The sequence below is a fragment of the Dipodomys merriami genome, unplaced genomic scaffold (genome assembly GCF_024711535.1).
Source record: "Dipodomys merriami isolate MVZ:Mamm:240054 unplaced genomic scaffold, mDipMer1.0.p SCAF_45, whole genome shotgun sequence".
NCBI classification, from domain to species: Eukaryota; Metazoa; Chordata; class Mammalia; order Rodentia; family Heteromyidae; genus Dipodomys; species Dipodomys merriami.
In genome coordinates, this window is record NW_027206013.1 from 2,096,570 (window position 1) to 2,114,040 (window position 17,471).

At 49.6% G+C, this 17,471-nt stretch overlaps 2 protein-coding genes across 2 annotated transcripts; both read right to left on the reverse strand.

Annotated features, from left to right (window-relative positions):
- Positions 1-1,889: 1,889 nt before the first annotated feature.
- Positions 1,890-4,223, reverse strand: Thap7 (THAP domain containing 7). Its single transcript, XM_069994294.1, has 5 exons — positions 4,186-4,223; positions 3,948-4,027; positions 3,375-3,530; positions 2,775-2,915; positions 1,890-2,564 (listed from the first exon to the last, which is right to left on the reverse strand). The coding sequence occupies exons 2-5, from the start codon at positions 4,025-4,027 to the stop codon at positions 2,012-2,014; spliced, it is 930 nt and encodes a 309-aa protein (XP_069850395.1). The 5' UTR covers positions 4,186-4,223; the 3' UTR covers positions 1,890-2,011.
- Positions 4,224-4,979: 756 nt separating this feature from the next.
- On the reverse strand, positions 4,980-16,148 carry LOC138808284 (tubulin alpha-3 chain). Its single transcript, XM_069994295.1, has 5 exons — positions 16,075-16,148; positions 9,899-10,121; positions 8,755-8,903; positions 7,815-8,495; positions 4,980-5,362 (listed from the first exon to the last, which is right to left on the reverse strand). Exons 1-5 carry the CDS (start codon positions 16,075-16,077, stop codon positions 5,066-5,068), a joined length of 1,353 nt encoding a protein of 450 aa, XP_069850396.1. The 5' UTR covers positions 16,078-16,148; the 3' UTR covers positions 4,980-5,065.
- Positions 16,149-17,471: the final 1,323 nt, after the last annotated feature.

Here is a 17,471-nt window from a genome sequence, read left to right on the forward strand (position 1 = left end):
CTCCTGGCAGTCTCCACTGCTGGTCTTGGGCCATCAAGCTGTGCAGACCCATGGTTTGGCAGACACTTAGATGTGGGTGTAGCCAGTCTTGCCTCATTCTTTACCCACGTTGTCAACATCTTGCCACCAACATGTGGTCAGTCACAAAGGGGAGAATGGCTGTGGGAAGTGGCCAGCGGTCCCTCCCTCTTCCCTCCCACCCCCCCCAGCCCAGAGTGGGAACACTTTCTCACTCTTGCATCTGTTGGGTCCTAAGGAAGATTATCTCTTGTTGCCTGGGCTGGTTGCTAAGGATAGGCCATAGCAACCTCCCATTGCCCTAGAGCAGGTCCTATGTGAATATGTCCTCATGCAGAGAAGTTTAGCCTTTCTGGGAAAAGAATGCAGAAACGCCTTTGTCCTGTCTGCCAGGAAGCTGGAGCTCACATTGAAAGAAACCTCTCAGCTCTTCCCCTGGCTTCAGAACCTGTTTCCTTTCTGGCCCATGCTCCATACAAATGTGCCACAGCTGCAGCCCTTGCTGTGGGGCCCCAAGTGTGGCAGATCCATAAAGCCCACCAGACTATGTAGAAGTGACCTGGTAAGGGTGAAGGAAGTGTAGAGCAGGAGCTGAGGCAGGTGGTTAAGGGGCAGTTCCTAGGAGGATAAGGGGCTGTCAATGCACAGCCAGGCAGACCAGTATGTCACATCTTCACGAGGTATGGCTCTTGCCATATCTATGGACAGCCTCATCAAAACCCCTCAAAGAAAGACCAGCCCAAACCTGTAAACCCTGCTTCTTGCCAACCCTGTAACTGGTCCTTTGATTCTCTCTCCTAGACATAAATTATTTTATATAACTAAGGCCCTTAAAAGCAAATGTAACAGTAGGAAATAGCTGTGGGTACACACACTCGACTGGATCCATAGTTATGTGCCTATGGATAGTGAAAGCTACCATAAGCCCTTCTAGGTTCTCCTGGGTTGAAGAAAAATGAGAAGCCAGGAGCTATATGCCTGCCTCCAAGATCTATCCACCTCTTCCCACACTTCCAAGAAATAAAATTTCTCTTGGGGCCTTGCCATCTACGGACTATAGCAGCACCAGCTCAGCTGATTGTCATCACAACCCTTTTGCTGATGGGGACAGGCCCTGTGGTGAGCAATGCAGGGCTAGCCTGACTTGCCAGGAAAATGGAGCCTGTGGATAGTCTGTCATGGCTAGGCATGGTGGTATAGACAAAGTCCCAACTACTCAAAAGGACAGGAGGAGCTTGAGTTTGAGGCTAGCCTGAGCAAAGGTAGCAAAACTCCTGTCTCAAATGAAGGGGCTCAAGGTGTAGTTCAAGTAATAGTGCTTTCCCAGCATGAGAAAGGCCCTGAGTTCAATCCCAGTACTGCCAGAAAAAGAAAAAGATGGTTAAGACTTCTGTAAAAATACCATCTAGACTTTTGTGTTTAACCACTGTCCCTTAGCCTTTTTCTGCTCAACTGGTGTTCTACCACTTGAGCCACAGCTCCACTTGTGGTTTTTGGTGGTTAATTGGAGATAAAAGTCTGAGAAGACTTACTTTCCTGTTCTGGCTGGTTTCAAATTGTGATCCTCAGATCTCGGCCTTCTGAGTAACTAGAGTTACAGGCCTGAGTTACTGGTACCCAGCTGGACTGTTCTGTGACTGGTCTCATACCATCCTGTGCTTTCAGAGAATGCTGTGGATCATAGAACTGCATGGACAAGACTGGCTGTTACCTGTCTATTTGTGTGGCACTGAGAGGTGCGCTCTTAAGAACAAAGCTCTCAGAAACCCACATATAAAAGCTTGGATTATAGGTCTGAGCTCTCCTAGGGCTGTGTCTACTGTGTATGTGGGAACAAGCTTGGTATTCTCAGCTAAGCCAGACAATAGGGCTTCTTTCTAGAATCCACTTTATTAATAGCATCTGGCTGGCTGGTCTGCTGAGTAAGTTTAGATCAAGTCCCTTTCTATGCAATTGTGAGGCAGGGTCAGAGCCTCAGTGGATGGCACCTCTGTTAGGCCATGCTGCTACTTAGCTGCATAGCAAAGTCATGCACATGCTCCTTCAGAGTCTGGCGGGCATCTGCTTGTGCCCGTTTCTCCCGTGCCCGCTCTTGCTGCAGCTTAGTTAGACGTAAACGTAGCCGTTGCTCTCGCCGCTTGCAGGCCTGTAGCTGGCGTTGAGCCTTATCCAGGGCATCAAGGGCTGCTTCAGCCCTCCTCTTCCAGAGCAGGGCACTGCCCACCTGGTAGCTGTGCTCATTCTGGATGTACGCTCCGGCAGGTGGTGGTAAGCGCAACATGTAGGCTGAAGGGGAGACTGGCCGTGGCTCCAGAGGAGAGGGCTGCCGCTCTGGTGAGGGCTGGGCGCTACATCCTGCTTCATCTGCCTGGGCACCTAAGGGACCCAGAAGGTCTGAAAAGGGGCTGCTAAGGCCAGGCTCCAATCTCCCAGCTGGAGAGGCAGGCAAAGTGGCAGGTGCTGAGGCCTCTTCCACAGGAAAGCAGGTGACATCCGCAGGAGGAGGCGGAGAAAAGGGAGTTGTGGGCCCTCTGCCTTCAGAACAGCTGGAAGAGAAAGAAACTGACAGGCTAGACTAAAGAACTGCCAGATCCTGTTTCATGATCCTACTGATCTCTGGAGTTCCCTCCACAGGGGGAGCAAGAACCCTGTGCAGCAAGACTGCCAAGCAAGATACCCTAAGCCCAGTCCTTTAGTTTTGGGGTGGGAGCTCTGCATCCCCCCCCCCACCTTGAGCCCCCATATGTAGCACATACCGCTTCCTGCAACGCTGGAGACGGCTGACATCAGGTGGACCAGGTGGGTAACAGTGCCCTTTGACTTTGTTTGTCCTGCGCAACTTGGTGAAAGACTCAAATATGGTAGGGACTGCTCCCTCTTTCAGCCTATGATAACCACTGTGGGGAACAATAGCCTAGATGAGTTGGAGAAGAGACCAAATACCACTAACACCCCAGCATGGATTTTTTTTAGTATTAGGGCTATGAGAGGCAGGAAGGTACAAACAGTAAGTTTAGGGAAATGCCAAATTATGGAGAGTTCTACCAATCTTGTAACAAGATAGGACTAGTTGAGGTGCTTTGGAAAACCACTCACTGAGTTTGACCATCCAAAGAGAGTTCTTGGGCTTCCTAGGAGGACTGGGCATCAAACACCCCTAGAAAAGCTGTGTTGTTCTAGTGTCACTGGCAAAGTGTGGGGAGGTGTGTGTGTGGGGGGGTGTCCAGGTTTGCCTGTGCTCCCTCCCACCCCGTCCTCAGATCAACTGCTCAAGAACCTCCACAGAACACAAATGCCCCCACCAATATGTTTCTGCCTCACACTCTGCCCCAATGTTGGCTGGCGAGAAGGCCCACCTGATTCCCACCAGCTCAAAGCAGGTCTCCTCGAAGTGTTTGGAGCAGAAGTAGATGTACTCAGAGGAGGGGTCCCACAAGCCTTGGCCGCTGGGGTCCAGTCGCTGACAGTTGGCCAGCCACAAACCGCGTCTCGGGTTGTCCTTCTTGGGAAGTCTGCAGAGCCACAAACCCTGAGCACCAGGCTGCTGGCAGCCCTGGGCTCATGATGATGTCCATGATCTCCCAAGGCATGTTGCCAGGAGACTCCCGCGACCCTGCCGGGTAAGCAACCCCCACCCGGGCACAGACACGCAACTGAAGTCTCGAGAAGGAAAGCAGCTTGCTTGGCTCAGCGTCATCTAACATGAAAGAGTCAGAGATCAGTAAGTCTAAGTCTTACACGTCCCAGCTTTTTTTCAGGCCGGATTCCATCGTACCCGGACCGCCCCTTTCACCCTCCCACTGACAAATTCAAGCCGCCTTGGGCTGGAGCAAGGCGCCGGGCACATGCGCAGTCACAACCGAAAGAGGCGGACTCCACTGGCGCATGCGCACGTTCGCCCTCACGCACCAGCACGCACGCACGCTGACCTGTGGAAGGAGATGCCGCGGTTGCGCGTCTCCCGCGTATCCCGTGTGCAGCAGCCGGCGGCGGAGCAGTGACGCGGCATCTGGGGAAGGGGTGGGAGCTAGGTCGCTGGCGGAGTGGTTTCGCGCCCCCCGCCGCCACTCCGTTGCAAAGGGTCTAGGCCCGTAGGGTCACCGGCGACCCGATCTCGTCCCAACCCTGTCCCAACCCGTCCTCTTCACTCCCGTCAGCGGCACTCACGGTCTCGCCATTGCTGCGCCGCCGAAGTCTCGCGAGGTGTGGACCGCGGCGGAAGTCGGTACCATAGAGACTCCGGCGCGGGCGGCGCTGGCCCCGGAGGCGGGGCCTGAGCGGCGGCGGTGACGTTCTCCTCCCGCCCGTTGCCAACTCGCTCAAGTGTGCGTCGTGACACTCGCGTGGGTCTTTTTCTAGCCCGAGGGTAGTTTCATAAACACCCGGGCACGGATAGAGCGTCCTGTGTGGTCCGGCCGTACCCGGAAGCCTGCCTTGGGAAGGCCACCGGAAGGAACAGTCGAGAAAACCCAGGATCTTAAAAGAACCCGGCCACAACGTACTCAACCGGAGGAGGGCGGGCTGGTTTGGGGATGTCTCGCTGCACGCCCCTTATCCTAGCGAGGGAAGAGGGGGAGTTGGGCGAGGGGATCGCAGTGTAGGCAGGCTGGAGCCCCTGTATTTGGAAAATGAAGCAAACAAGGCTTGGAAGCATGGCTTGCCTAGCAAGAACAAAACCCTCGTCCCGGCTTGTGAGGGAAAGCGGTGAGCCTATTGTACCCCCACGGTAATGAGACCCAGATGAGTGGCTGTTACACCCCAAGTCTGTGACAAATGAGCCACTTTTGTGCACGTCAAAGTATGGTGAAGGGCTTAAGGTTTGAAGTAAAGCAGTTTTCCAAATTCCTACATCCAGTTGATTAGAAGTCTTTAACTGAACAGATAAAATTCCCTATGAAAAACACTTTTTTCCAAGACAAATGAACTACAACCAGGCAAGCAGAACACACAAGACAACTATCTCAACAAAGAAATTTTAATAGTAAATATATTCTGTACTATTACAGTGGGAAGTTAAGAGGGTTGGTGGCCAGCCACATCTTGGCCCTCAATATTCTTCCCCTTCTTCAGCCTCTGCTTCCACAGAATCCACGCCTACCTCTTCATAATCCTTCTCCAATGCTGCCAGGTCCTCCCGGGCCTCGGAGAACTCTCCTTCCTCCATGCCTTCGCCCACGTACCAGTGCACAAAGGCCCGCTTGGCATACATGAGGTCGAACTTATGGTCCAGGCGGGCCCAGGCCTCGGCAATGGCGGTGGTGTTGCTCAGCATGCACACAGCCCTCTGCACCTTGGCCAGATCTCCCCCAGGGACCACAGTGGGGGGTTGGTAGTTAATGCCCACCTGCCCGAAAAGGAGAACATATAAGTTAATTTTGGCTTCAGAAATGATAACATTTAATGTCTTGGGTGTGTGTGGGGAGAGTCCTAGGATTTGAATTTATGGCCTGGGTGCTTTCTTTGAGCTTTTTTTTCTCAAGGCTAGAGCTCTACCACTTGAGCCACAGTTCCACTTCTGGGTTTTTGTCTTGTTTTTGGTGGATAATTGGAGATAAAATCCTCATGGACTTTCCTCCCAGGGCAGGCTTAGAATTGGGACCCTTAGATTCTCAACTTTCTGAGCAGCTATGATTATGGGTGTGAAACACCGGTGCCCTGGCTTAATATTTTTTAACTCTAAAGTTTTTTTTTTTTGTTTTTGTTTTGTTGTTTTTAGTTGGTCATAGGGCTTGAACTCTGGGCTTGTTGCTATCCCTGCGCTCTTCAGCTCAAGGCCAGTGCTCTACAGCTGGAGCCACAGCACCACTTCTGGTTTCCTAGTGGTTAATTGGAAATAAGAGTCTCATGGACTTTCCTGCCTGGGCTGGCTTTGAACTGTGATCCTCAGATCTCAGCCTCTTGAGTAGCTAGGATTACAGGCGTGAGCCACAGGCCCCGCTACTCTAAAGTTCTTTTAGGATTTACCCACAGAAGAATACTGAAAGGATCCATCACAGGGGACTACATGGAGGCAGGCAGGCACAGGAGAAAGATTATTACAAGGTTTATTAGAGGAGCCATATTTCCCCCCAGAGAGGGAGCACCTGGCACCCTCCACTAGGTAGCAGCAGGATCTGGGGGCAGGAAGTGAGGTAGGTGGGAGCTCAGGAGGGTCTGTGCAGAGAGAGGGAGGGGCCAGCTGTATAGTGGGAACTTTAGGGCTGGGAGGAGCTCAGGTCTGGGTGGAGCTGAGGACCAAAAGTGGGCATAATGCTTACAAGCACAAAGCAACATGGATAAAACATGTGGACTTGAGTCAGTGTGATGGCAAAACTGGAAATGAATGTCCAGGATAGGATAACACTTTGATTATGGACCCATACATTGAAACATGAAAAAGGCCAGGCAAAGGTGTCTGATGATGTAATCTTAGTTACTCAGGAGGCTGAGATCTTTGGATCAGGATTTGAAGCCATCCCCAGAGGAAACACCATGAGACTTTCTTTCCTTTTTTTTTGGTGCTCTGGGACTAAAACTAAGGGCTTGGGTGCTGTCCCTGAGCTTCTTTGGCTCAAAGCTAGTGCTCTACCACTTGAGCTACAGTTCCACTTCCAGCCTTTTCTGAGTAGTTTATTGGAGATTAAGAATCTCACAGACTTTCTTGTCCAGGCTGGCTTTGAACTGTGATTCTCAGATCTCAGCCTCCTGTGTAGCTAGGATCACAGGCTGTGATCCATGGGTACCAGCTCAACCTTTCAGTTTGAATATTTTGTCACATACTTTTGTAACTGAAATTTGTTTCTGAGATACTCTCACTGTTGCTCAGACTGGCCTCAAAATTGGCTGTCTTCTGCTTCAGCCTCCAAAAGCCACCTGAGATTACAAGTATCCTCCCATCCAAACTCAGCTTAAAAACTTTTTTTAAACGTGGGAAGGACCAAATCGTTTGTGAAAGAATGTGTAATAAACTACACTGAGATCAATAAAAATGAACTTAAAACAAAGAAAACGTATCAGGGTTCATCTGGGGCTAGATGGAGGCTTGAACTCAGGGCCTAGGCACTGTCCCTAAGCCTCTTCATGATCAAGGATAGCACTCTACCACTTGAACCACTTTTGGTTTTTGAATAGTTAATTGGAGCTAAGAATCTTTTTTTCTTTTTTTGCTTATGTGGTGCTGAGGAATTGAACCCAGGGCCTCATGCATTGCAAGGCAAGCGCTCTACCACTGAGCCACCTTCCCAGCCCCGGAGCTAAGAATCTTAAGAGGACTTTTCTGTCTAGGCTGGCTTTGAACCCTGATCCTTAGATCTCAGCCTCCTGAGTAGTTAGGGTTACAGGCATGAGCCACCAGCACCCAGCTGCTACAGACTTTTATTTGAACATGAAAGGCTTATGACTTATACTTCCCCATACACCATCCTTCCTATAGGCACACAGAAATAGAGACTAATCTAGAAAAGGAAAGCAGATAAGGCATAGCATTTCCCTGTGCCCTCAAGTAAGTCTGCCTTGGATATCGACTTGCAAATGCCTTTGACTGAAAGAAAAACCCTATTCAAGTCCAAACATTTCGTAATTAGACACAGAGTAGAAGGTATCACCTTCTACTTAAGAATTCTTAAGGGCTGCAGTCAGTCCCATGTAAGAGTTCCAGGTTGGTGAAATCTGCTTAGTGTTTTACATTTTACTGTTAAACTTTATATCTGTCAAAGGTATAGATAATCAGTACAGTTGGAGATAATCACTGTCAAGATATCTTTGTAAGGTCTGCTGCTTGCTGATAGACATGGGGACTTCACGTCCCCCAGTCCTACCTTAAATCCAGTTGGGCACCAGTCCACAAACTGGATGGTGCGCTTGGTCTTGATGGTGGCAATGGCCGCGTTGACATCTTTGGGGACCACATCCCCCCGGTACAACATACAGCAGGCCATGTACTTGCCATGCCGAGGATCACACTTCACCATCTGATTGGCCGGCTCAAAGCAGGCGTTGGTGATCTCAGCTACCGACAGCTGCTCATGGTAGGCCTTCTCGGCCGAGATGACCGGAGCATAGGTGGCCAGGGGGAAGTGGATGCGGGGGTACGGCACCAGGTTGGTCTGGAACTCTGTCAAGTCCACATTCAGGGCCCCATCAAACCTCAGGGAGGCTGTGATGGAGGACACGATCTGCCCAATCAGACGATTGAGGTTGGTGTAAGTGGGACGCTCAATGTCCAGGTTGCGCCGACAAATGTCGTAGATGGCTTCGTTGTCCACCATGAACGCACAGTCAGAATGTTCCAGGGTCGTGTGGGTAGTCAGGATGGAGTTGTAGGGCTCCACCACAGCTGTGGAAACCTGGGGGGCTGGGTAGATGGCAAACTCCAGCTTGGACTTCTTGCCATAGTCCACTGAGAGCCGCTCCATGAGCAGAGATGCAAACCCAGAGCCGGTGCCGCCCCCAAAGCTGTGGAAGATGAGGAAGCCCTGCAGGCCTGTGCACAGATCCGCCTGTGAGGAGAACCACAGCACACATGACAGGGGCCAGCACCTGCACAACCAGCCAGGCTCCCTCCCTCCTTCCCTCTGCACCGGACATCAGGAATGGCACACCGAGGACCCATACACTGGACACCAAGACCTGTGCGGACTCAGCTGGACTTCTGAGTCCAGACTCTGAGACTGGCCATAACGACCCATCCACCACCCAAGGCCCCACTCTCTCCACCAGGACCACATCCACACGCAGCCTTCTGCGTGCTGTTCTTACCAGCTTGCGGATCCGGTCCAGGACCAGGTCGACGATCTCCTTACCAATGGTGTAATGGCCTCTGGCATAGTTATTGGCAGCGTCTTCCTTCCCAGTGATCAGCTGCTCGGGGTGGAAGAGTTGCCTGTATGTGCCCGTGCGCACCTCATCTGCAAAGAGACAGTGTGTGCGAGACTCAGGCCCCCTCTGCTCACCAGCATGGACACCTGCCTGGCGATCGTTCAAGTCAGCACAGCACAGCACATGCTGTTCCTCCTAGGTCAACAGTGACTCCCTAGAATTTTCTTCTTTTAATTTTCATTTCTCTTTCTCCATTTGGTTGGTTGGTTGAGATGAAGTCTGGCTACATAGCCCAGGTAGGCTGGAATTCCACAGGGAGCTCAGGTAGGACTAGGCCTCATAATCCTCCTACCCAAGACCCGCAAGTGCTGGAAATACAGGTGTGCATCACCACACCTAGCACACTAAAGCAATGTGTGCCTCTAGGAAGCCAATGACAGCTCAGTACAAATGCCAAATGGAAATAAGCTCTCACTCGCTCGCATGGATCACTGGACAGGAACTCACTTCTTTTGACCTGCAACCACCTCAAAGGGAAGATCTCACAACTCCTTCAAACACTGGGCAGATACCAGGCCAGTGTGACTGGCAGCACTCTATGCGGCCTGGCTCTCACAGGCTGTAATAGGAGATATTCTGTCACCTCCTGGGGGACACTGGAAGGTGCTTGCCATCTCTTCCAAGCTGGAGGAACCACATGGATATTCTTTGTTGCCTTTTCCTAGCTAAGAGCTAGCCAAGAGCCCTGCAGCATCACTACCGCATGAGGGAGAGAACCAACACCTGTGCACCTACACCCGGGGTCTGCAGAAGCCACCTGACAGCCAGAGACAGCAAGCAGGAGGGATCTCTCAGCCCATTATCTTCCTGCTGGCAAAGCAGCTTCCTTAGAGCCCAGGGTTTCCTAAGTTAGGAGCCTGTGTCCCACAGGCAGCAACTTTTCAGCTTCTCTCCCAACAGTGCTTGGTGCCTACAGCCACTTGTTCCCTCCTTTGTACAGAAGGATTCCAGGAGCCTGCATGGGGCTGAATGGAGGTGCTCCCGCCCTCCCAGGAAGGCCGCCCTCCAGGGCTAGAGCACCTACCGACCACAGTGGGCTCTAGGTCCACAAACACTGCTCTGGGCACATGCTTGCCAGCCCCGGTCTCACTGAAGAACGTGTTGAATGAGTCATCCCCGCCACCAATTGTTTTGTCACTTGGCATCTGGCCATCAGGTTGAATTCCATGCTCAAGGCAGTACAGTTCCCAGCAGGCATTGCCAATCTGGACCCCTGCCTGCCCCACGTGGATAGAGATGCACTCGCGCTGGAAATGAGAACACAAACATGAAAACCTTTACCTCCAAAGCCACCACAATATAAGATATAAAAAACATCACATACAGTATTTGTTCAGTGCTTCAATGTCTAGGGCTTTCTCAAAGTTTATTTCTAATGATGATTAAGTAACTCCTTTATTTCTCTCTCTTTTTAATTTTTTTTTTTGGGGGGTCCAGTTGTGGGGCCTGAACTCTGGGCCTGGGCGCTGTCCCTCAGCTCTTCAGCTCAAGGCTAGCAGTCTACCACTTGAGCCACAGCGCCACTTCCGTCTTTTTTTTTTTTTCTGCTTATGTGGTGCTGAGGAATCGAACCCAGGGTGCCTCAGGCATGCAAGGCAAGCGCTCTACCACTGAGCCACCTTCCCAGCCCATTTTTTTGGGTTGGTCATGGGGCTTGAATTCTGGGCCTGGGCACTGTCCTTCAGCTCTTCAGCTCAAGGCAAGAGCTGGACTACCTGAGCCACAGCTCCAAATCCAGCTTTTTGTTGTTTAACTGGAGATTAGTTTCACATACTTTCCTGCCCGGGATGGCTTCGGATGGCGATCCTCAGATCTCAGCCTCCTGAGTAGCTAGGATTACAGGTGAGAGCCACCAGTGCCCAGCTCTTTTTTCTCTATTAAAACTAACTTTCATAGCCAGGTATCTGTGGCTCACGCCTGTATTTCTAGCTACTCAGGGGGCTGAGATCTGAGGATCAAGGTTTAAAACCAGCCAGGCAGGAAAGTCCAAGACACTATCTCCAGTTAACCACTAGAAACCCAGAAGTGGCCCTGTCCCTCAAGTGGTAGAGTGCTCGGCTTGAGCTGAAGAGCTGAGGGAACGGCCCAGGCACCCAACCAAAAAACAAACAAAAAACCCCAAACCAAAAAACAGTGCAAGCCAGGTGCAGGTGGCTCCCGTCTATAATCTTAGCCTCTCAGGAGGCTGAGATCTGAGGATTTGGTTCAAAGCCAGTGCGGGCAAGAATGTCCATGAGACTCTTATCCCCAATTAACTACCAGAAAACCAGAAGTGGCACTGTCTCAAGTGGTAGAGCACTATCCTTGAGCTGAAGAGCTCAAGGACAGTGCCCAGGCCCCAGAGTTCAAAGCCCCATGAATGATTTTTAAAAAAACACCAAGGGGCTGGGAAGGTGGCTCAGTGGTAGAATGCTTGCTTTGTATGCATGAGGCCCTGGGTTTGATTCCTCAGCACCACATAAGCATAAAGAAAAAAGCTGGAAGTGGGGCTGTGGCTCAAGTGGTAGAGCGCTAGCCTTGAGCTGAAGAGCTGAGGGACAGCGCCCAGGTCCAGAGTTCAGGCCCCACAACTGGACCCCCCCCCAAAAAAACCACCAAAAAACAAAACAAAACACACAAAAAACAACAACCAAAAAAACAGTGCAGGGGCTGGGAAGGTGGCTCAGTGGTAGAGTGTTTGCCTTGCATGCTCGAGGCCCTGGGTTCGATTCCTCAGCACCACATAAGCAGAAAGAAAAAAGGCGGAAGTGGCACTGTGGCTCAAGTGGTAGAGCACTAGCCTTGAGCTGAAGAACTGAGGGACAGCGCCCAGGCCCAGAGTTCAGGCCCCACTACCAGACCCCCCCCTCCAAAAAAAGGAAAAAAACAGTGCAAATAACAGTTGGAGGTGTGGATCAGTGGTATTGTATCTGCACAATAAGCAGGTAGTCCTGATTTCAAATGCCAGTATTCCCAAATAAATAGATTTTATAAATAAAACATTTGCTGTAAACTATCTTTGTTATTAAGTGGTAATTAGCCAAAGTGTCTAAATGTTTGTGACGACATGAAAGGATTATCTTAAAACTCAGAAACCATTTAGTGTCAATAATCTATACTCCTCACTGTGAGTCAGTCAGTGTTCCTCTGAGAAATCTCCACTGGTTTATGTATTCCATACACTCACTAGATGAATGCAGTTGTTCACATGCCTATGGGCAGCACCAGAATATTCCCTTACTCTCTGGCTTCTGGTTCATGGTAGGAGAGACAGGTTAGAGGAAAAGTTTGGTCAGAATACTACCTCCATGCCAGATTGTCAGAATCACTTTATCAAGCCTATAACTTTTTAAACTCCAGGCCAGGGGCTGGAAATGTGGCTTAGTGGTAGAGTGCTTGCCTTGCATGCATGAGTCCCTGTTTTGGTTCCTCAGTACCACACAAACAGAAAAAGCTGCAAGTGGCGCTGTGGCTCAAGTGGTAGAGTGCTAGCCTTGAGCAAAAGAAGCGTAGGGACAATGCCTGGGCCCTGAGCTCAAGTCACCAGGACTGGCAATAAATAAATAAAATAAATTCCAGCCCTTAGATTTGCCAGGCAAGTGTTCTATCACTTCAGCCACATTCCCAGTCAAACACCAGAATCTTTTGAGTCAACACACCTCATAAAGTTACTACTACCTCCTCTTTTCTCTCAAGTAAAGGACTGAAATGGCTCCTGTAAGTGCTGGAACAAGATCACAGGGCTTGGATGCTGTCCCTGTGCTCTTCAGCTCAAGGCGAACGCTCTACCACTTGAACCACAGCACCACTTCCTTAGGTTTTCTTTAAAGCATTTGAGTAAAACAACCTATTTTCTGCTGGGAGCCAAACTGTAAACTCACTAGCCATTTCCGTTTTCAATTTTAAATCATTCTCACAAATACATATAAATAAACTTAACGCATACTTCCTACTGTAATCATAACCTTCAATTCAAGAATCTAAAGTCCTTTGGGGCTGCGAAGGTGGCTCAGTGGTAGAGCGCTTGCCTTGCATGCCTGAGGCCCTGGGTTCAAAAAAAAAAAGGAAGAATCTAAAGCCTATTTTTGAAGCACCAAATATGAGTCTGCCCAGGCACAAAAATAATCAGTAGAATGGAGCAATTTCGCCCACATCATGGGAGATCAGAACATTCAGTTCCAGGAGTCTCTCCTATAGGAGACTAGCTTCTTCTATGCTTCACTTGTTTTTTGTTTTTGGTTGTGGGGCTTGGATTCTGGGCCTGGGCCCTCTCCCTCAGCTCTTCAGCTTAAAGCTAACGCTTTACTACTTAAGCCACTACTTAAGCCACTCTCGGTTTTCTGAGTGGTTTATTGGAGCTAAGAGTCTCACAGACTTTCCTGACTAGTCTTTGAACAGATCTCATCCTCCTGAGCATTAGAATTACAGGCATGAACCACTGGCATCCGGCTCTCACTTTAGTTTTTCTATAAATGCCACCAACTCATCTACGGGCTATTGTTCTTAGAATCTGTTCTTATCCTGGGAGATTCCCAAGTATTTTGTTTTGCTTTGCTCAAACCAACCTTATATGGATCATCAAACTTTACTTTTCCCCCCCTCAAGGATGGTGCTCTACAATGTGAGCTACAGCTCTACTTCTGGCTTTTGGGTGATTAATTGGAGATAAGAGGCTTACAGATTTTCCTGCCTGGGCTGGCTTTTAACAATGATCCTCAGTTTTTAGCCTCTTGGATTACAGGTATGAGCCACTGGTGCTTGGAAAACTTACTATTTCTTTAGTTGTTCTATCCCTTCTGAGAAAGTTATTTGACAAATGGGGATGCATCTTAGTGGTACAGTGCTTATGCACAAGGTTCCCAGGATCTATCCCCACAATCACAAAACAAAAAATAAACTTTGAGGTAAATTCCAGACCGATCCCCTCTATATTTGTAAACACCAGCCCAGTCTGTGTGTATGCATGCACACAGATCCTGGGGCTTCTGCTATCCCCTGAACTTTTTTGCTCAAACCAATTCAATCTTTTCTGTATTCTTTGCAAATGACCTTGTTTTCTTACCCACAGAACCACTTCTGGCCACCAAATCTGCAAACAGCTCTTCCTTCCTTTTCTTTATATATAACTGTGTCTCCTACAGTCCACGACACTTCCTCTCTACTGCTTGACTACTTCAAACAGTCCTTAGTGCTGTTCCTAGGCACCAAAGGAATCTACAAGGGGGATAAAGCCAATTTCAAAGTAGGGACCCCACATTAATTAATCCTTTAAACTGTGCCTTATATTTGCACTAATAGTGTATACACATGTGGAGAAAACGGTTAGCAACTTAGCCAGGATCAAGGCAATACAGAATCCTTGATCAGAATGAAAAGCAAACAAAAATCAACCACTCTCACTTCTCTACCTCTTCTGCCCGTCCCTCCCCTCCCCCACTGCTTCCTGGCTGCCATGAGTTTTCTACTCTGCTCCACCACATCCTCCTTGCCAGGATGGGCTAACACTTCTGAAACCATGAGCCCAAATAAACTTTTCCTCTCTTAAAAACAACAAAAAAACCCACCAGTAATCATGGCTTCAAGCAAGCCAGGCATCAGTGGTTCATGCCTGTAATCCTACCTTCCCAGGAGAATGAGATCTGAGGATCACAGTTCAAAGCTAGCCCAGTCAGGAAAGTCTGTGAGACTCTTATCGCTGATTAACCACCAGAAAACCATAGTGATACTGTGGCTCAAGTGGTATAGTGCTAGCCTTGAGCAAAAAAACTCAGGGACAGTGCCCAGGTCTGAGTTCAAGCCCCCTAAGACTGACAAAAAAAAAAAAAAAGCTTAAGGGACAGAATCCAGGCCCTGTATTCAAGTCTTAGTACCAGCACCAAAAACAAAACAAAAATACCCAAAACCCCCGCCATACAAAGCCTGAGCAAACTTTGTCTATTCAGACATAGATAACTGTTATTTATGTTAACCTGTATTACTTTTAAGCAAATATGTAGCCTTTTTTGTTGTTGGTTTTTTTGTTGTTTAATTTTTTGTAAGCCCTGGGGTTTGAACTGGGACCTGAGTGCTGTCCCTGAGCCTCTTTGTGTTCAAGGCTAGCACTCTACCATTTGGGCCACAGTCCTACTTCTGTCTTTTTCTGAGTAGTTTATTGGAGATAAGTCTCAGACTTTCTTGCCTGGGCTGGCTTTAAATTGCGATCCTCAGATCCCAGCCTCCTGAGTAGCTTGGATTACAGGCTTGAGCCACGGGCACCAGGCCCAATTTTCTATTTTTAAAGTTCTTAGTTTTCCTTTTTTTTTTTTTTTGTCAGTTGTGGGGCTTGAACTCTGGGCCTGAGCACTGCTCCTCAGCTCTTCAGCTCAAGGCTAGCGCTCCACCACTTGAGCCACAGCACCACTTCCGGTTTTCTAGTGGTTCATTGAAGTTAAGAGTTTCTCGGACTTTCCTGCCCAGGCTGGCTTTGAACCGCAATCCTCAGATCTCAGCCTCCTGAGTAGCTAGGATTACAGGTGTGAGCCACTGGCACCCGGCTTTTTTTTTTTTTTTTTTTTTTTGGGCATCACTCATGCTTGCTCGATTGGTGCTCCACCACTTCAGCCACTCCTCCAGCCCAGTATTTTGCTGGTTAATTTGGAGATGGACTCTGCTCCAGCTGGCCTCTGGTCCCAATCCTCAGGATCTACTTCAGCAGTTAGGGTGATAGGTCTAAGTCACGAGCGCGTTCCCCTGCCACCCGTTTGACTTTCTAATATGACCAGCATGGTGATTTAGCCAGCCGTAAACAAAGTGACTCGGAGCTCCTCGGTTAACTTTTAGAGCTTGGAGTGGTTCTTGGACCAGAGAGTTAGCTTCCATCCAGGGTTCTGGAATCCAATGCTATTGTTTATTATAAAGGAGACCAAGGCCAGTGACACTCCCTGAGAAAAAAACTCCCCCCTCCCCCCCTCTGCAGCCCGAATCTGGGACGATGCAGGGGCCGGCTGCGCACTTCACCCTTGGCACTTCCCATCTGTCCCCAAGGGGTCACGTCTGCCCTCGGAACACATCCGTCCTCAAGAAAACCGGGGAAAAGCCAACTAGATCGCAACTCTTCCTCCCTCCCAAAGACTCCTCCCTCTGGCTCTTGTCCAACCCGAGGCCGGCACTCCAGGCATTGGGGGGTCCCTCTGCTCCTGCATTGCCCTCGGCTGAGCCCTCTGCTGAGCCCCAGGACTTTACCATGGTGAGCTCTGCTCCGACAACGCTGCACAAACTCACCACCCGTCCTCAACCGCCGCCACGCGCTCAACTGCGGACACCTCGAGCGCTGCAGCGATTTTATACCTCGCTACTCAGATGTTCATTGGCTCAGAGCTTCTGGGGGGGCGGGAAGAAGCCCCAGATCCTATTTATGATTGGCTGTTGTGCCACTTGGAGTAATGGAGCTCCCTGATTGGATTCAGGTTGGGCGGGAAGGCTACAGAGTCGTGGACTGTCCAGGGACCCTGCGTTCAAGTCTGTCTATGGTGCTGCCTAGTTGGGGTGCCCAACAGCGATAGTGCTGTGCGTGGAAGGCTCTCAGGTGCAAAAGACTAAATGCTGCAGGCAATACTCTAGACACCCAGGCGCGTTTGCTATCCCGCTTTCTCTTTTCTTTTCTTTCAGCCCGGGGCTTGAACTCAGGATCTGGGTGCTGTCCCTGTGCTTTTATTCCCCCCACCACTTGAGCCACAGCTTCACTTAGGCTTTACCAAAAGGCCAGAAATAGAGCTTTTTTTTTTTTTTTTTTTTTTTTTTTTTTTCCCGGTAGGGGTGTACCGGGTTTGAACTTGGTCTTGTGCTTACTAAGTAGGTCCTCTACCAGTTGAGTTGCGCCCCAGCACTTTTTAGATTGTTTTATCAGATACAGACTTCCCGTTTTGCCTAGCTGGTCTGGGAATGCAACCCTCCTTACCTCTTAGGACAACAGGGATCGCAGGAGTGCACCAGGTTGTTTGTTGGTTGAGATGGAATCTTGACAGTTTCTGCCTAGGTCAGCCTTAAGTTTCTAACCTTTAGACCTGCGCCTTCCCTAGTAGCTGGGATTTGGGGATTTTAGCATGAACCACTGTATATGGTCCCTTCTTTTTTTTTTTTTTTTTTTTTTTCATCGTCGGTCATGGGGCTTAAACTCTGGCTGGGCCTGAGCGCTGTCCCAGAGCTCTTCAGCTCAAGACTAGTGTTCTACCACTTTGAGCCATAGTGCCATTTCCGGTTTTCAGGTGGTTAATTGGATTTAAGATGGACTTTCCTGCCTGGGCTGGCTTTGAACCGTGATCCTCATATCTCAGCCTCCTGAGTAGCTAGGATTCTAGGTGTGAGCCACCGGCGCCCAGCCCTCCTCCCTTTTTATTCAGTCTTTACAAACATTGCTACCTCCAAGAAGCCTTCCACCATATAGCCAAAAATAGATGCACATTCCTCTTCTTCTGTCCCTTTCTCAGGTGCTGAGAAGCCATTTCCATCCAGCACCTGGCAACTGGGCAGTGTGGTCTACAGAAAGCCTGGGAAACCAGAAGACCATTCATTATCTTCCTTGCTTTTTGTTGGGGGGGGGGGCGGTGGGCAGGCCAGCAAATCCTTCTGTATGTTAGCTC

What these genes read in the sequence shown, in the direction of transcription:
- Thap7 (XM_069994294.1), bottom strand. Translation starts at nt 4,027, where the DNA reads ATGCCGCGTCACTGCTCCGCCGCCGGCTGCTGCACACGGGATACGCGG. An exon ending in CGCGGCATCTCCTTCCACAG is followed by an intron (nt 3,531 to 3,947) that starts GTCAGCGTGCGT and finishes GTGGCTCTGCAG; the next exon opens with ACTTCCCAAGAAGGACAACC. An exon ending in CTCCAGCGTTGCAGGAAGCG is followed by an intron (nt 2,565 to 2,774) that starts GTATGTGCTACA and finishes TTTCTCTTCCAG; the next exon opens with CTGTTCTGAAGGCAGAGGGC.
- LOC138808284 (XM_069994295.1), bottom strand. An exon ending in CCTAGAGCCCACTGTGGTCG is followed by an intron (nt 8,904 to 9,898) that starts GTAGGTGCTCTA and finishes GTCTCTTTGCAG; the next exon opens with ATGAGGTGCGCACGGGCACA. An exon ending in GGTGCCCAACTGGATTTAAG is followed by an intron (nt 5,363 to 7,814) that starts GTAGGACTGGGG and finishes CTTTTCGGGCAG; the next exon opens with GTGGGCATTAACTACCAACC.